Source organism: Podarcis pityusensis (assembly GCF_964106645.2).
Source record: "Podarcis pityusensis genome assembly, chromosome: 10".
NCBI classification, from domain to species: domain Eukaryota; kingdom Metazoa; phylum Chordata; class Lepidosauria; order Squamata; family Lacertidae; genus Podarcis; species Podarcis pityusensis.
The window spans coordinates 15,111,471-15,130,162 of NC_138035.1; the positions used below are offsets into that span (position 1 = coordinate 15,111,471).

The following is an 18,692-nucleotide window of genomic DNA, read 5'->3' on the forward strand; positions in this document are numbered from 1 at the left end:
ACACGCGAACCCAGGATCCTCCAGATGTTGCCAGACCACAACTCCCATCAACCCCTGGGCACTGCCCATGATGGCTGAGACTGATGGGAGTTGGAGTCCAAAATACTGGGGGCGGGGCACCAGGTTGGCAAGTGGTACCTTAGCAAGACATCATACTGTAGCAATGAAAGCAGCTGCGCACTAAGAAAGACTATGGTTTGTCACATATGCCTACCAGCCCTTGTGCTGACACTTTACAACCATATATTAATGTGGGAAGGGACACGGGTGGCGCTGTGGGTTAAACCACAGAGCCTAGGACTTGCCAATCAGAAGGTCAGCGGTTCAAATCCCCACGACGGGGTGAGCTCCCGTTGCTCGGTCCCTGCTCCTGCCCATCTAGCAGTTCAAAAGCACATCAAAGTGCAAGTAGATAAATAGGTACCACTCTGGCGGGAAGGTAAACGGTGTTTCTGTGCGCTGCTCTGGATCGCCAGAAGCGACTTAGTCATGCTGGCCACATGACCCGGAAGCTGTACATCGGCTCCCTTGGCCAATAAAGCGAGATGAGCGCCGCAACCCCAGAGTCGGCCACGACTGGACTGGTCAGGGGTTCCTTTACCTTTACCTTATTAATGTGGGAAACAGGCAGGGGAGAATAATGGTGGGCAGGAATATGAAGACCAGAAAATGGGAAAACCTGAGGCTTTGTAAATGGTGTTGCAATACAACTTACATCATCCCTGACCACTGGGGCTTATGGGGGCTGGAGACCACAGGGTCCTCATCCCCAGTTTCAATTTCGGTACTGTGTAGAACAGAGATAGCCAACGTCCTCTCTAGATGTTGTTGGACTCCAACTCCCATCAGCCCCCACCAACAAGGCCAATTGTGTAAAGGATGATGGGAACTGTAGTCCAACAGCATATAGATGCCACTAAGCTTTGGTTATCCCTGATGTAGCTGACCTTTATGTATCAACATGGAAAGCAATTTATTCAGACCTATCGGCTTGACATTAAGCGAGGATGGGAGGGATCCTGTCTTCACAGGCTGCGAAATGTGTATTGTTTCAGCCTCTGAATTTGCTCCCATATCACCATGTGTTCTCACTGAAATTGCTCTCGTGCCACATCTTCTGGATTCAACCCGTATTTGCAAAAACCAAGTTAAGTGCAGAGATACTGTACCACTACAGTTTACCCAATCACTTATCCAGTTCTTCCTGGATATTCTCTTCCTTGCTTTCAAACTCAGTTCAGCTAAGACTAAAAACAGCTTTAAAGGGTTATCAGCTCAGAGTAAGTGGTTGCGTAAAAGAAGCCCTGCAAGAGAATAATACCAGTTATTTCACCAGGGGGGGGGAAACACATCTTAAACTACAAAAGGGCAGTCAGCCAACTATTCAGGCTTCCAGCCAATTCATTAATCTACTAAACATATATATTTACATACCATAAAACCTCAAAACAGGGTGGTGTGTTGTTGTTGTTGCTTTAGAATGGCAAAGAAGTGGGCCAGCCTTTCTAAGTGTGAGAACACTGTTGCAAACTTAACAAATGGAAGTCCTCCCCTTCATTAGAATATCGTCGACTAGAAGAAAAATGCCTTTCTCGTCAAAGTTAGGATTGAAGGACCAGCCCCATAACTACAAAAACAGCTTCAAAACACAAGCAAGCAAATGAAAGGCCCATCTGCATTATGCAAATTCCCAGAAACTTATCTACACTGATCTAAAGCAACCACAGCTAATGTTGCTTGCTTTTTCGTTCTTATTCATCAAAGGAACTCTATAGCAATTTCGCCATGAAAGGTAAAATATTAGGGTCCAGCACGTGAGGTTGCAAACAATCTTTACCTCTTTGCTCTGCAATCCTAATACACTTGCTTCCGGTTAAAGGGCTAAGGCCTCGGTCATTACTGTTCCAAAACCAGATATATATATACACACAGAGAGAGAAAGGCCACCTAATATAGACACATATTCGTGAAAATGGCATATTAAAAAAAGGACTTTATATACGTGAAGATGTAAATATCTGTATATTAACTGAAATGGTAAGATAAATTGGTACTATAATGCTGGTGGATTTTTATGCCGACCTGTTCTTAAAAAAATCGCACACTGGCGTAGAAAGATAAAGTGGACCTGAAATTGGGAAATTGAGAAACAGAGAGAAACCCAAACTGACAGATCTCCCCATCCCTAATTGGCCAGCATGTCAAACTGGTTAACATCAGATAGAAAGACCCCATTTCTCAGAAACAAGCCATATATTTTATGTGGGGATTAAAAAATAATAATTCTTTTTTTTTTAGGAGACAATTAATGTCGGTTTCCAAATTTTTAATTTTGATTACCAGTAGGTATGGAGAACGGCTCATTTCAGCAGCACCCGAAATTTAAGGGAGAACTTCCCAGAAAGGAAAAATTTGTACAGCAGACAAATTCATGTAAGTGGCACAATTAACACCCTAAACATTGTGGGTCGCTCACGCCCACCACACACTCACAAACAAAATCAAAACACAGACTTCATCAGTGGGTCACTGTTCCAGATGTTTATCCAATTGACACAGCAACCCCCAGCACACACTGCATTTCTTTCAGCACAGCATCTTTATGTACGCGTGTGTGTATTTAAACACCATTTAAAAAGAGCTGAAAGCCTCTACTGTATTTTGACTTCTTTACCTCCAGTAAGGCTCTCCTTTAAAAAAAAAGACTTCATGTCACACTTTTAACAAACAGTTTTATTAATTGCCAAACTCCCCCACCCCAACCAACACCTCTCAAATTGTAAGGGCTTAAAAAAAAATTTTTTTAATTACATTTTAATCAATAAAGTGAGCAAAATCAGAAAAATGCCTTTGAAATCCATGTCTGCCTTTTCCAAGAATGGGGTAAATCGGTATTTTTTTAATTAAAAAAAAAATGAAAAAAGAGCCTTAAGAAATAAAAATTATAATTAAGCTTTTACTAAATTATATAAAATTATATTTATTTAAAACTATATTTGTTATGTTATACACACATACAAACACACACACACATATGCAATGTTCAACAATTGTTACCTTAAGCTTCTGTGATTTGTAATGATGATAGATTTATTTTTTTCATGTAAATTGTTTTGAAATCACTTGGGGGGGGAAGCAGTATATAAGCATACTAAATAAAAACAGTGGCAAATATTGCCAAAATACACACACACACAAAACAACCCACCATCAATCCAAGTTGTTAAAAACTGCAATGAAGCTTACAATTTTGATCTAATCCATACACTGCTACAGCATGAAGTATTTGTCCTGGGATACACCAAATGTCTATAATATAAGCTACTGTATCCCTGCAATCCTATGTACTATATATACACACACCCCTTAGTACAACAAACAATGAGAATGAAGAAGGCAGATGAGAGGGATAAAGGAAGAAACAGATAAGCAGGTATAAAATAGACACTCCTCAGAGAATCCTTTTTTATGACCCCTTAACCTCCCAAAATCCCACTGCTAGGGGGGCAATCAGATGCCAAGATCTGCCAAGGTGAACAGCCTAGGATGAAGTGGATCCCTCGTTCAGCTGGCATGAAGTCCTCAACCCCAGCTCAAATGAAGATACACCTGCAAATTTGCTCATCCCAGCTCAGCCCATTGAAGATGGCTGAGCCGAGGCTGTTTAAGCCCCGCAAAAGGGGCATTCCAGGGCCAGGACTTAAGCTGGATTCTCCGCTGGCAACAATATTTTAAAGGCTTGTTTTCCCTCTGCCAGGCTTAGGCAAAGCAGCAGCAGCAGTCCTGCTACTGAATGGGCTTTGGATCGGGTGCTGTGCATAGGATTGCTCCCCAAGCGTAATTCGCCCTGTTTCCTCAGTCTCCCATTTCCCTCTCCTTCGCCTGTGTCAAATTTTTAAGACTGCGAGACACTTTGGGACAGGGACCTCTCATCTCATACTTTTGCAAAGCGCTGTGTTCACCGAGAGCATAAACGCAAAAAGAAACGAAGGTCGTTAAGTTTGCACACTATACTGCCAGAAAATCCCTTTCAAATCTCTGATCAGGTGTTTACCTGGAAGCCTGGGGCCTAAATTTCAGCTTTCCTTGGTGTGTGGTAGTGGGCATAAAAGGAAGCCATTCACATTAACAGATGGCAAAAGCTCAGTGATAGATTTCATGTTTTGTATTCATAATGTCAGGTTCAATTCCTACCTGATCCTTTTAACTGGCAATAGGAAATCCCTTTGCTGGAGACCCTAGAGTTGAAGTGGCATTTGTCGTTCAGATGTCACTGTACTACAACTCCCATTATATCCAGCTACAGAGGTTGATGGAGTCCAACCCACAAATTTGCCCTAGAGAGCTGCTGTTAGTCAGAGTACAACAATACTGGGCTTGATGGACAAAACAAGGCTGACCTGCCAGAAAGCAACTTGTGGTGAACTCATAATATGGAAACCAAACAATACATGCAACGATATCTGCCCACATTTTCCCATCACTAAGCCTATCTTCAAGCTTCCCTGCCACCTATTTGAAATTGCCAGATCCTTGGGAGCAACAGCCTGCCATGGTACTTCTGTTAAGATATCATGTATGGATGGCATAGTACCAATAATAGTCATTTGCACAATGCAGCTTTCAAGCCCAGCCATGGGAAATCAAACCTAAGATCAAATGCTAGGAATGTAGGAAGTTGTGTTATACCGACCCAGACCACTCAATATTGTCTGCACTGACTGCCAGTAGCTCTCTAACTGGAGACGCAGAAGACTGAAATCACCTGTGTGCAAAGCAGTTGTTCTACCACTGAACAAAAAAGAAAGATAATGCTATTCTAGGCTGCATCAACAGAAGTGCAGTCTCCAGGTTAAGGGAGGTAATAGGACCGCTCTATCCTGCCTTGGTCAGACCACACCTGTAGTACTGTGTCCAGTTCTGGGCACCACAATTTAAGAAGGATATTGACAAGCTGGAACATTTGCAGAGGAGGGCAACCAAGATGATCAGAGGTCTGGAGACCAAGCCTTATGAGGAACGGTTGAGAGAGTTGGGAATGTTTGGCCTGGAAAAGAGGAGACTGAGAAAAGATAGGGTAAAGGTAAAGGGACCCCTGATCGTTGGGTCCAGTCGCAGACGACTCTGGGGTTGCGACGCTCATCTCGCTTTATTGGCCAAGGGAGCCGGCGTACAGCTTCCGGGTCATGTGGCCAGCATGACTATGCCGCTTCTGGTGAAGCCAGAGCAGCACACAGAAACGCCATTTACCTTCCCGCCAGAGCAGTACCTATTTATCTACTTGCACTTTTTGACGTGCTTTCAAACTGCTAGGTTGGCAGGAGCTGGGACTGAGCAACGGGAGCTCACCCCGTCGCAGGGATTTGAATTGCCGACCTTCTGATCGGCAAGCCCTAGGCTCTGTGGCCACCCGCAGCGCCACCCGCGTCCCTGTATAGCCATCTTCAAATATCTAAAGGGAAGGATGGAGCAAGCTTGTTTTCTCCTGCCCCGGAGGCAACGGCTTGAATCAACGGCTTCAAGTTACAAGAAAAGAGATTCTGACTAAACATCAGGGATAACTTTCTGACAGTAAGAGCTGTTCAGCAGTGGAACGGTCCCCCTCGGAAGGTGGTGGACTCTCCTTCCATGGAGGTTTTTAAGCAGAGGTTGGATGGCCATCTGTCATGGAGGCTTCAGTTGAGATTTCTGCATTGCAGGGGGGTGAACTCTTATGACCCCTTCAAACTCTACAATTCTATGAGTCTATTATGATGCTTCCACATATCACATCCCCATCCACAACTAAGCCCAAACACTGCATTTGCTTGCATTCCTCCTTGTTAGTTTTGGTTCTACCATTCCAATCCTCGCTCTCTTCTTTTCCCCCATTGTCAAGCTTCAGATGAGACCTAGACAATTTGTGACAAGCCACGGGGACAGCAGCCAGGTACTGTGACCTGCCAAATGTCCGGCAATGTCCTTCTCTGGTGATCCCAGGCAGGTAGCACAACCAGGAACCTCAGCAAACTCACAAAAAGGGCTGCATTCGATTTGAGGAGTCACAGCTACGATAGGCTTAGTTTCAATTGCAATTTCCTTCAGACAGGGACCCTTCCTTGTTTCTTCCTGTAATGCACCACGAACCTTGATGCTAAGAGTAAATATATAGGGGAGGCGGGGAGACAAAAACACTTCCAGCTGCAGGTGTAAATTTCAAAAGCAGAATTACCTCTGCCGAATCTACTTGTGTGGATGGCAAATCCAAAGCCCATGAGTGGTTAGTGGCAATAATTCATTACATCTTTGCTCTTCCTACTTTTTGGTTGAAACCTTTCGCAAAAACTTGCTGCAGATGAACAAAATTAGATGCTGAACAATGCAACCATCCCTTGTGCCTCGTTTTGCGACTACGGCCTCTGCTCCTCAAAATGCATGTACCGTGGCATACAGAAAATAATTCCAGCATCACTGTTCATCGTAAGGAAGGAATCACAGTCTTTTCAGATTTCAGATCTCCCGACCCTCCTCAAGTTAGAAAAGTACACTTAAAAGTCAACTTTTCGGCCCATTCAAAAACAATCATTTATCAAAATAACATTATAATCTATACTTAATTAGTGTGACAGTGTAGGTTTTCTTTTTAGGGAATGTAGTCCTCATTTCAAGAGGGCAATGGAATTCAAATTAGAAGAAAATGTGGCCATCCTGCAGTAACACTGTTATTTCAATCACTTGTGCATATTGTTTTTCTGACTATTCAGATTCAGACTCTGAACTTTTTGTATGTACTATGCAGTAAAATCCAGTTGTTTCACAGGCCTGAAAGAGTTACCATATCACAAGGTGGGGTTTTTTGTTTGTTTGTTTTTGTGGGGGTGTCATCTTTAAGACTGCATCTTTCTCTACCTCCTACGAACATTCACTTTCAAATAATAAATGTTCTTTTACAAAAATACACCAAGGCACACATTTTGCCATTGTACCCTCATCCCCTATATAGGGCTAACACCGACGGTGCTGATTCTCAATGCAAGATTTTCATATTTTAAAACCAATATTTACAAAACCGTGTGTGTGTATTTGTGGTGCCAGGGCGGGGGGGGGGGGAGGCACAATTTACAAATCTAAATCAATGAGTTTAAAGTATAATTTAAATACTGTACTACACTATGAATGCAGCATTTAGCAGAGGTCTGTTCATAACCCACAATTATCCATTTCTTCCCTTTGCAAATGACAAGTCTGTTTTGCGGTCAACAAGCCGAAAGGAACAAGTCGCTTTAGAATTCCTGAAGATGTAAGCGGCAGCGATTCGAGTTCTCTGTATCTGTATCGATCAGCAACCCTCAAAATGTCCTGCAAACTCATAAACTATAAGCCACTCAACAGCACTGCTGTTTGACACCTCTCATTTCATGCCTCTTGTATCCTTAACTCCATACATTATGAAATAAGGCGATCTCAGAAGCTGCTGTAAGCAAATGACAGCAGCCGGAATAGAGTTTAAGAGACCACATTGAAGTGATTAAATACAAACATGTTTTCTCGAAAGTCACCCTTATCTAAAGTGCTACAGAAAGTAGTGGGAAGGTCCTGGCAGTCGCACATTAAAATTTCAAAACAAAATAAAGCTCGAATCACCTGCCATTCAATAATAGTCTCTTTCGACATAATTTATTTTTAAAAAATAATAATATGGGGTTTCACGCTTTAACATGCTTCACATAACACGGCAAAGCACAGGAATCCAGGTCCGTTTCCCAAGTTTTTCTTCATGTTGTTTTCACTTTGAAAGTGTGCTGAATATAAATTTTATTCCAGAATTTTTTTTAACAAATTGCACTTGTGGCAAATTAGACCTCAAAGATGTATAGCTGAGAAAATGTCCCGAGCAACCACAAAACCATGTAAATCTACCCAATCCAAGAGGAGTGGGGGGGGGGGACCCTGCGATCCACACCAAATGGTTTGATGTCATTGCCTGGAAAATAACCACTTTTGCTTCCAAGGACACAAAAATATCCCTTTGGTTGACAATACTGTACTAAACTTTATCCGCACAGAGTTAACTAGCACCTGACACCAAGCACATTTCAATGAGGGGGGAAATCCCATGGGTTTAACTGATCTTACTTCCAAGTAAGTCGGTTTTGGATCTCAGGCTACCTAACGCCTCACCCCTTGATTCGGAAACAACTCCTAGGAAGTAAGTCTCATTAAAAATAACTGAGAATTGCTTCCACACTACATTATTAAGATTTGGGTGCAATACTGAAAGAGTTCGTGCCACGACGAAAGAAGATATCACCCCTGCAGAATCTACTGAAAAATATTATTCCATCTTGCCATCTGGGTGAACTAAACAACAAACCGCTTATACTTGGATTAAATAGGACTACCAAGACTGGTTCTTAGCATGCTAAGTGAAAGGCTCATGAACTGAGCTTGCTTGCAAGTACAGCTGTGATCCTATACACATTTACTTGAAGTTCAGTGTGGCTTACTTCCAAGAAAACATGTTGAGGCTCAAGCTACAAGTTCACTTGGGATCTGGACCTTGGTGTCTTCAAAATCCATGGGTAAGAACTTTAAATGCTCGAAAACAGAGTTAAATGTGAATACCTCAGCTCCACTGAGTTGTGTATCACACTGCAGGTCTTTTTAAAAAAAGCAATTCAGGCTAATTCAAATGCAATGTTATGTTTCCAGGGTGTTTATTTTCAACATTTCCCCTTGTTTCACAAAGAAACTCAGTTTCTACACAGATTTCCACAAGTTACGGAAAAGTTTCCAAAACATCTTAACCTTCCGATTCCCACAACGTTTTCTTTTTCTGCAGCCAAACTCAAATAAATAGAAGCTGCGCATCCACTGTAAAAAAAAATTAAAAATGAGGCGATACTGGACAGAATGTGAGCCGTCTCATCTGCAGAATCCAAAATGCAAGATTAAAAGGTAGGTGTGCAAAAGTGGCAGCTGCGCCATTATGGGCCTCAAAGTTAAAAGGATGCATTCAAACTATTCGGCACGAAACATGGCCCAAACATAACAGCACTGAACATCTGTTCTTTCTGTAATGAAGACATGCCTTAAAGGAACACTGGACATTAAAACAGCAACATCTCTAGGACTCCAATGTGCACAGAACTGTACAGATGAAGAACAGCAACTACACTTTTCTTTAAAAAGAAAAATCATACGAACATCTGTTTTCCCAGTTCCCAGCTGAGCAATTATTCTCTGCATCATCTTCGGAGAGAGATTTTAAATTATGCAATGCACATGGTCACCCACACAACAGAATATGGTCCTGTCCAAAACAAAAGCCCAAAAAATGCAAGAGGAGGAACGCGAAGGGCCAAACGGTTGTCGAAATGTCTGGTCCCTTCTGCGTCAGTGCCTTTTTAAATTACTATTCTGGGATGCCGAGAACCGTGGTTTCTGCTTTCAAGGGAGAACTGGGATGGCGAGTGCAAAAAAAGTTTGAACGCTGAAGTTTCATTCCCAAAGTTGCGCGCGTCCCTTGCCAAGAATAAAAAGCAGCAGTGGGCTTTTGCAAAAGTCTCTTTTCTCTCTCACTCCTGCTCCCCATCCCGCCCACACACACCTCTCTCCATCCAAGAGCCCCTCTCCCATCTCCCCTTACCTGCTCTCGGGGGATGCAAGGCAAGGAGGTCCTGCGATGGGACTTATTGCCGCAGCCAGCCATCTCGGCGGAGATCATCGAACTGGATCTCCTCCTGCGCTTAAAAACCGGCACCTCTTCCTTGGCCGGCCGGGCAGCAGCAGCAGCAGCGCCACAGCCCGCTCCTTCCGCCCCTTCGGTGCCTTCCTCCTCCTCCTCCGCCTCCTCCTGTTTCCCGGCGGCGCGGCGGCGGCGCAAGGCGTGGCGCGCGTAGCCTGCGCCAAGGATGCCCAGCAAGGCGAGCAGATAAGCCAGGTAAGGTCTCCAAGGCGCGCGGATGCTCTCCAGGGAGGCGAGCGAGGCGATCCGCAGGGCGCTAGTCAAGGCGATCATGAGCACGCCGTGGCGGAGCCGCAGCGCCAGCCATGTCCCGCCGGCCAAGCAGCCCAGCACCACCCCAGTGGCGGCCAGCGAGAGCAGGCGCTCCTCCCCGGGGGCCAAGGCCAGCTGCGCGAGCGCTTCCCCAACGCAGCAGGCAGCCACGAGCAGCGCCGCCGTGCGCAAGCGGACCCCGGCGCGCAGCAAGGCCCAGCCCAGCCAGAAATAGGCGGCCAGGAGGAGGCAGCACAGCGCCGAGCCCGGGATCGGGGGCCAGCTCGCACCTGGGCCGGGCGCCCCGTCGCCCTCAGCGGCCTCTCCTCCTCCTCCTTCTTCCGCCTCTTCCTCGCCGGCGCTGCGCACCAAGCGGGTCCCGAGCGCCAAGAGCAGAGCCAGCGAGCCTGCGCCCAGAGCGCAGGAAAGTTTGCAGCACGTCCAGATCTTGGGAAGAGCCTCTTCTTCGCCACTCCTCCAGCCTCCTACCCGATGGGGATGATGGTCATTCTTCTCCTTGCTGCTGCTCTCCACTTCCTCCGGCCCAGCAGAGGAACAGCAGCCGTTGCAACCGGCGCCTAAGGCTCCCTCTGCCGCCGCTGCAGACGGAGAGTTTTTCTCCTCGCCCGAGCTCCAGCTGCCTTGGCTTCGGACCCTGCTCGCACAGTCGCTGCTCCCAGCCATAGCGAGAGGTCTTTTCCTTCTCTCCCTTCCCACTTTCTCTCCAGGTGGGGGAGGAAATGCAACTCCCAACCCCTTCCCACCCCACCTAATACTTTTATTTGCTAGTTTTCCACGCGCGCAAGTATAGCGATGCCCCCAAACAGCGCCCTTGCAAGGGGAGGGAATTACCAAAAAAGTGTCCCGAAATATATTTTCCCCCTACTCCCCTAAAAAACAAAAGCCAAGCTGAAGTAGGTTTGAGGGGCTACGTGCAAAAGAAGCGAATGTTGTTGCTGTAAAAGTGGAAACAATGGTAATTCAGGAGGAGTTGGGCTCCAGAGGGTTGTAACGCGTATCAAAGGGTTTGGAAAATCCAGTCTCCTCCAGCCCAGGTTTTGTTCTGTTTTTTGAAAGAAGGCAACCCAAGACCTTAAGTATTACAGAAGGCTGGCCAGGCATGGGGCTTTCTATATCCGGGAGGGCTGCAGGCTGGTGCTCCTCTTAGGCCATGGGTGCTGCGGGGCGCCCTCGCCGCTCGGCCCGGGGAGGAGGCGCGCAGGGCGGGCGGGCCGGAGGCTGCTGCTGCTGCTGCTGGGAATTCCTTTCCTCTCCCGCCGCCTTTCTTCCCCGCGCCTCCGCCGCCGCCGCTTCCTTGGTGTTGCCGCTCCGCGCGCCTTTCTCACTCCGCCTTCCTGCTGGGGCGATCCTTGCCGGCGGGGTCCCGAGCAGAAGCCGCCGGTCGCCGCCGCCCCCCATGGCTGGGGACGAGGAGGAGGCGGCTGCCGCTCATCGCAGGAGCCGAAGGTGGGGGGACGGCAGCCGATGCAAAGCGGGAAAGTTTTGGAGGGCTGCGCAGGAGAGCAAGCCCCAGGCGGGGGGTGGGGGTGGAGAAACCTCTTCCTCCTTCGCTTAGCGCGGTGCCTTTGCAAAACGAAAAGGTCCCGCTGAGATCGGCGAGCCGCGAAGAAGAAAGCTCGAGCGAGCAGACCTGGCGAGGATTTTCTAGCCTCTTTCTTCCTCCAAAGAGAGGGTCGGTGGGAGGAAGGGGGCTCGGAGAGGAAAGGCGTTAACCCCCGCCCCTCTTTTCCCCCCCCCCCCTCCTTTTCGTGCAAGCGTGCACCAGCTCCTGTTCGAGAGGGGAGGGAGCGAGAGGATCGGGCAGTGTTTGCTGCTAGTCTTTGCACTGCTCTGCAAACCGGGTGAGTGAGCAACTAAAGGAGAGAGAGACTCAGATAGCACATGGATTTCCCGTTGGTTGGCACCTCCACCACAGCCTCCAGGCAGCGAGCACCTCGTGGTGCTGCTGCTACAGGTCACAGTCAAATTACCTTGTCCTAAGCACTCCTACTCTTGGGAAGGAAGGCCTGGCATGTTCAGGTTGTACTAACCATGTGTGGGATCGGGGCTTATCATCACAGATCCACACACCTGGAGAGTATTTACACACTTTTGGGTGGGGGGTTGTTTCTGTGCAATTGTGCTTGGGCATTGCTTTCGGTGCCAACTGGCAGAGCTTTCTGCAAAGGATGCCCATTTATTTCGACAGGCGTCTGCACCTCCACACTCTGCACAAGACAGGCCTGCAAGGAAAAGGGGTGCAAATAACTGTGTGCAATGTTTGATTAGTAAGTTCCACAGGGCTCACTTGGCACAGGGTTGCAGCTGCAGCAGGGCATTTGCCTGCCTTCTTCCCAAGAATTAAGCCCGTAATCAGGCCCGCCTAGTCCAGCAACCTGTTCTTGCAGTAGCTGGTCTAGGTGCTTATGGGGAGTGCAAACAGCATCTGAGTGCAACAGGCCTCTCAGTTCCCAGCAATTCATACTCCACACGTCCTTCCACAATGGGGACATTGGTTTCCAGGTGGGAGTTGATCACGGTGTGGATTTGCCAAGCGTGCCTTCTTCCTCCTAGCACCTTTCTTCCTTGCGTCCTGAGTTCGAGTGTCTTCAAAGCCCATGACACCTTTGGTAAAGGCTGCTCTCCAACTGGAGTGCTCGCAGGCAAGTGTTTCCTAATTGTTGGTGTTTATACTACATTTTTTTAGATTTGCCTTGAGACAATCTTTAATCCTCTTTTGTTGACCACCAGCATTACGCTTTCCATTTTTAAGTTCGGAATAGAGTAGTTGCTTTGGAAGATGATAATCGGGCAACCACACAACATGACCAGTCCAACGAAGTTGATGTTGAAGATGCATTGCCTTGACACTGGTGATATTTGCCTTTTCCAGTACACTGGCAATAGTTCACCTGTCTTCCCAAGTGATGTGTAAAAATTTTCAGAGACACCATTGATGGAATAAAAAAAATTCTTCCAGTAGCACCTTTAAGACCAACTAAGTTAGTTCTTGGTATGAGCTTTCGTGTGCAAGCACACTTCTTCAGAAGTATCTGAAGATGTATCTGAAGAAGTGTGCTTGCACACGAAAGCTCATACCAAGAACTAACTTAGTTGGTCTTAAAGGTGCTACTGGAAGAATTTTTTTTATTTTGACTATGGCAGACCAACACGGCTACCTATCTGTAACTGGAACCATTGATGGAATCTTTCAAGGAGTTGGAGATGGTGTTTATAAGTGGTCCATGTTTCACAAGCATACAGTAAGGTTGGTAGTACAATAGCTTTGTAAACAAGCAGTTTGGTTTCCCTGCAAATGTCCTGGTCCTCAAACACTCTGCACTTCAATCGGGAGAAAGCCGCACTCACAGAGCTCAGGCGATGCTGGATTTCGGCATCAATTTTGACCCTTGTGGAAAGATAACTGCCTAGGTCGGAGAAATGATCAACATTTTCCAACATTACACCATTGAGTTGGATTTGAGTTGGAGTTGGACTTGGGGACCAATCCAACAAATCCCGAAGTTCTAGTGTTTTGACAGAGGGGTGAACTTTTATTTCTCCATAGCATGAATAATTCTGTGCTCTTCTATCATGTCCCCTCTTCCTCACCTTTCCTCTAACCCAGTCTTTCTCAACCTGTTGGTCTCCAGATGTTGTTGAACTACAACTCCCATCACCCCTAGCTAGCATCAGGGATGATGGGAGTTGAAGTTCAACAACATCTGGGGACCCACAGGTTGAGAACCGCTGTGTCTAACCTAAGAAGCCCCAAATGTCATATCCTTTCCTTAAAGGCATGTAGCTTCATCTCCAGGAAGCAAGCCCACAAGAAGAGCTCTGCTGCAACAGGCCAATGGCCAATCTAGTCTATTTCAAGTGATGATGATACTGCTTTATATGTACAGAATAGAAGGGGGCTAAGCATATTTAATATTTCAGCACAGAATCTTGAAACATTCTGAATGCCAAACATTTTTTGCAGAGCATCATTTGTATGAACAGTGAGCAGAATGTGACCCCGAACTGCTTAGTTTTACAAAGGGACGTGCTGGATTCTTTTTTTGGACAGGATGAACTTGAACTAGTTAAATGAACTTTATAAAGACTCTGTTCCTTTTTCAGTGGTACCATTTTAACTAAACTGGAGAACCACAGCCTTCCATCCCTTAAAGGTTTGGGGCACATGCATGCGTAATAGAACCTTTCCTGTAAGTCCCAAAACACACGGTCGTTTGTTGTTTGCAGGCCTAAAGACCTTCATTCTCACAGCCACAGTCTAGGTCAACAGAGAGTAGCAATATATTTAGCACGAAACCACAGAGGGGGGAAACCTATTTGCCAGCTTGGGAACACTGAAAGCTAAGGAATCGGCCGATCGGAGAAGGGAAATTCTCTGGCCTTTCCACCCCGCAAAATAAATCTCTGGTTTTAAGATTTCAAGGTAGTTTCAGCGTCTTAATATTTATTTGTGTCTGTCTGAGGTTTTATGCCTTGTTCACTGTCTGACCCTGTTGGGTTAAAAGGACAAGAGGGGAATATGCATCTGTTCTGCTAGATTCTGTCAGAGGGCATCGTCTTAAATCGTGACTTTCCACAACCATAAGAGACAGCAGCAATGGAACAGAAAGTGGAGGTGTAAAATAATTCCCAGCACACTTGCAGCCAACATGTTTGTCACTAGCAGCTTTCAGAACACCTTGGGATGGCGCTGTGGAACTGAGCACTAGCTGGATCCGGTTTTTCAGGAAACCGGGATTCTGAAAAGGGTGTCCCAAAGTTTCCTGGAGGAGCGGGATCAACTCCCCTTTGAGGAAAGGTTAAAATACCAGCAATTCCCCAGGTGCGCATGATCAGCACATGCACTCCTGCAGATGCATGCAACATTTTCAGCGCTGAAAGGGAGCAGAAACGGGGGCCCAATGGGGCAGGGTGGTAGCAGAATGCAGGAACCCCTGCTCACGTGTCCTGATGATGCACGTGGCAGCTAGGAAAATAATAATAATAATAATAATAATAATAATAATAATAATAATAATTTATTATTTATACCCTGCCCATTTGGCTGGGTTTCCCCAGCCACTCTGGGCGGCTTCCAACAGAACACTAAAATACGATAACCTATTAAACATTAAAATCTTCCCTAAACAGGGCTGCCTTCAGATATCTTCTAAAAGTCTGGTACAGTGGTACCTCGGGTTAAGTACTTAATTCTTTCCGGAGGTCCTTTCTTAACCTGAAACTGTTCTTAACCTGAAGCACCACTTTAACTAATGGGACCTCCTGCTGCTGCCACAGCACTGCTGCGTGATTTCTGTTCTCATCCTGAAGCAAAGTTCTTAACCTGAGGTACTATTTCTGGGTTAGCGGAGTCTGTAACCTGAATCGTATGTAACCTGAAGCGTATGTAACCCGAGGTACCAGTGTAGTTGTTGTTCTTTTTGACATCTGATGGGAGGGCATTCCACAGGGCAGGTGCCACTACTGAGAAGGCCCTCTGCCTGGTTCCCTGTAACTTGGCTTCTCGCAGCGAGGAAACTGCCAGAAGGCCCTCGGCGCTGGAACTCAGTGTCCGGGCAGAACGATGGGGGTGGAGACTCTCCTTCATGTAGTCCTCCTCCTGTGCAAGTGGGGATTCCCCTGTATTAGGGGCTTTTTAGTTTAGGTGGGAGGCGAGCAGTGGGGAGCAAAACCTGTGAATCCCATTATGTGTGAAGAAAGTGGGTAGAGATGTTTTTCTCCTTCCTAATACTAGAACCTAGCACCATCCAATGACACTGAATGTTTGGAGATTAAGGGCAGACACAGAAACTTCTTCACATGGCTAGTGAACTATGGAACTGGCTGCTTCTTGATGGAGTGATGGCCGCCAACGGGTGGTTTTAAAATTTGTGAGGATAAGGCTGTTAATGTCTCTAGCTGTTATGGCTGTGAGCTCCTTCTGGTATCGGAGGGCAGTAGGCCTCTGAATACCAGTTATTGGGAATTGCAGGTGGGGAGAGTAGTATTGTTCTCAAGTCCTGCTTGTGTGCTTTCCAGGAACATCTGGTTGGCCACTGTGATAGCAGGATGCTAGATTTGGTGGGCCTTTGGCCTGACCCAACAGAGCTCCTCTTAAGCTATTTGCCTGTACCAAAGAGCCTGGATCTTTGCAATGGTTCCACACGGATTGTTCAGTAAGGATAAATCAGATTTAAGAGGCCATTTCACATATTATACAGAGGTCAAGCTGGGTTTGCCACCTGGTTTAAAATCTCTGCCTGATCACATCTCCTGGCTGTGCAGAAAGAGGATTGTCACAGCCACACATTGCATTTAAGACCTTAGCAGGCAAAGCAGAAGGTTCCTAGCTTGAGTCTGGGTGACTCTCAGGAATGCATAAGAAATGTGTCCCACCCGAAAAAGGAAAGGGGAAAGTACACATGAAAGCTCTTCCTGTTGTTCTGTACCCAGAGGCAAAACTTTAAAAAGTTACTACTCTGTATTTGGGAGAACCAGTACAGCCTAAGTGACTCAGGGATTGTCTTTAGCCATTTTGCCAAGTATGGATGTTATTCATTCAGATTTAGTCATAGCAGGGTTTGGGGGGGGGTTACATTTTTTTAAAGCCAAAGAGGCCCCTGGAGAGGCTTGCAAAGATCAGTAGTGAAACAGTCCCTGCTCTCAGCTTACAATCTTAAAAAACATAGCACACAAGGAAAGGTGGTGTGGAGGGAAGAGGAAAAAAGAAAGCTCAGACATTGTTCTTTTTTCTTTTTTTTAAAAAAGTAACTGGGATAGAAACCAGTCAGGTAGGCTGATGGAACGGCTGCCATTAGGTGACAGTTCAGGAACAACAAAAGACACTGATCTCCCACAGGTCTGTTTATCATCTCCTCCTGCTCTGCATCTCAATAAAAAGGCTGCCAGCTTCTGACACTTGTACTACAGTGCAGGCTGAACCATTGGGTGAAGAGGACACTGCTTCACCAAGCTCATTCTGCACTGGCTGTCAGCCCTGTCTGTCACCTTCCTCCTCAGTATCAGTGCAGGGAGGAGGGTGGAGACAAAGCGACAATAAATTGGCCTCACCTATTGTTGGCTCTGACTGTACCTCCCTCCTTCCCTAGTGGGCACCAGCCACCACTGTTGCACCAATATAGTAATTTGGGAACTAGGTGCTAACTCTGGGCAACTCGACTTCAGATACATATTAATTTCTTTGAAAAAGAGTGCTATTTTTCATTAACACTTTGATCAATATCCTATTCTTTTCTTTCAAGCAAGCAACAGCATGAGATGGGTGTGATGATGAGTATACTCGCTGATCACAGAGGATCATCTGTTTTTACTTGCCAGTGCAAATACAATAACGTTGCCCCAGAAATTGCTGTGAACTAATGTAAAGCCGGCAAGTGTGAATATTTTATGTGGAGAATAATGCTAGGCCCAGAAAACCCGGGAAGGAAAGAAACCCACTATTCAAAGAATTTAAGTTTGGCACTATTGAGGTTACGGAATTCTGCCTTATCAAATGCAAGGAGCTTCTACTCCTAAATACAGTTCACTGTGCGTTTCACCGCTGTCTTTAAAGATAAGTCAAAAGCACTCCCTCGCCAAGACATACAGAAATTTGCGATCCATCTAGCCAAGTCCAGCCCCTCAAGCGGAGGCACCTCAGTTCCAGGGGCCAAACATTCATCTCTAGGCCTTTCTCTCTCTGCCCCCCAAACTCTCCCCAGGGCACCCCCTTTGCTGGCACTGCACAACACCCTAAGTGTTTTTTGCCTGGGTTCCAAATTTATTTTTATTGATTGATTCAAATTTGTAGATCTCACAGTGGCTTGCGACATAAAAATACAAGATGAAAACACATAACCAAAACAAGAACGAAAAACCGCAAGCCAATAACCCCCCACCACTCCCACAAACACATTTAGAAGAGTATAGAATGTTAATCGTATTTCATTCATTTATTAAATTTGCACAGTTGTGCAGGCCAGCTTGTGACCATACAATTGGTGTACCAAATCAATTCCCCAGGTACAAATAGAGGCATTCACGGCAGCTGCCACTGCTACAAAAAAAAACTCCCACAAACCTCTGAATGCATTGAAGTTCCGACATTATTCAGAAGCGCTCAAAGTGCAAGGGACACTTCAACTAGTTTCCAATGGCATGGGAGTAAGCAGAGGTGTTTACAACACAATCCTATGCACATCTACTGCAGCGAGTTCAGTGAATCCTGCTACCAGGTATGTAGGCATAGGGCTGCAACTTTAATGCTTGCTGCAATGGCCTGATGGCGGCTGTTTGGCCTCTGGGACTCTTCCCACTCTTTCCCCCAGACCACATCACTATGCTGCTCCATAGCTCCATTCAGCAGCAACAGCGCTGCATGGAGGTGCCAGTTGGGAAGCAGAATACTTTCCTTGCCCTGGGCTCCAGCAATCCATGCTATGCCACAGCCTCACAGGGTGGTTGTGGGGAAAACCACGTACACTGCCTTGAGCGCCTCAGAGAAAAAGGCAGTACAGTGGTACCTCGGGTTAAGTACTTAATTCGTTCCAGAACTCCATTCTTAACCTGAAACTGTTCTTAACCTGAAGCACCACTTTAGCTAATGGGGCCTCCTGCTGCTGCCACACCGCCGGAGCACAATTTCTGTTATCATTCTGAAGCAAAGTTCTTAACCCGAGGTACTATTTCTGGGTTAGCGGAGTCTGTAACCTGA

The 18,692-nt window shown here is 46.3% G+C and overlaps 1 protein-coding gene across 2 annotated transcripts in view; it reads right to left on the minus strand.

The window, feature by feature from the left end:
• The window catches only part of PDE3A (phosphodiesterase 3A), a 275,812-nt gene extending 262,876 nt beyond the window's left edge, over positions 1–12,936 (minus strand). For both annotated transcript variants that reach the window (XM_081022701.1, XM_081022700.1), the window contains exon 1: positions 9,629–12,936. In XM_081022701.1, the coding sequence (XP_080878827.1) occupies positions 9,629–10,663 (1,035 nt within the window). In that variant the 5' untranslated portion in view covers positions 10,664–12,936. The remainder of the gene's footprint in view (positions 1–9,628) is intronic.
• Positions 12,937–18,692: the final 5,756 nt, after the last annotated feature.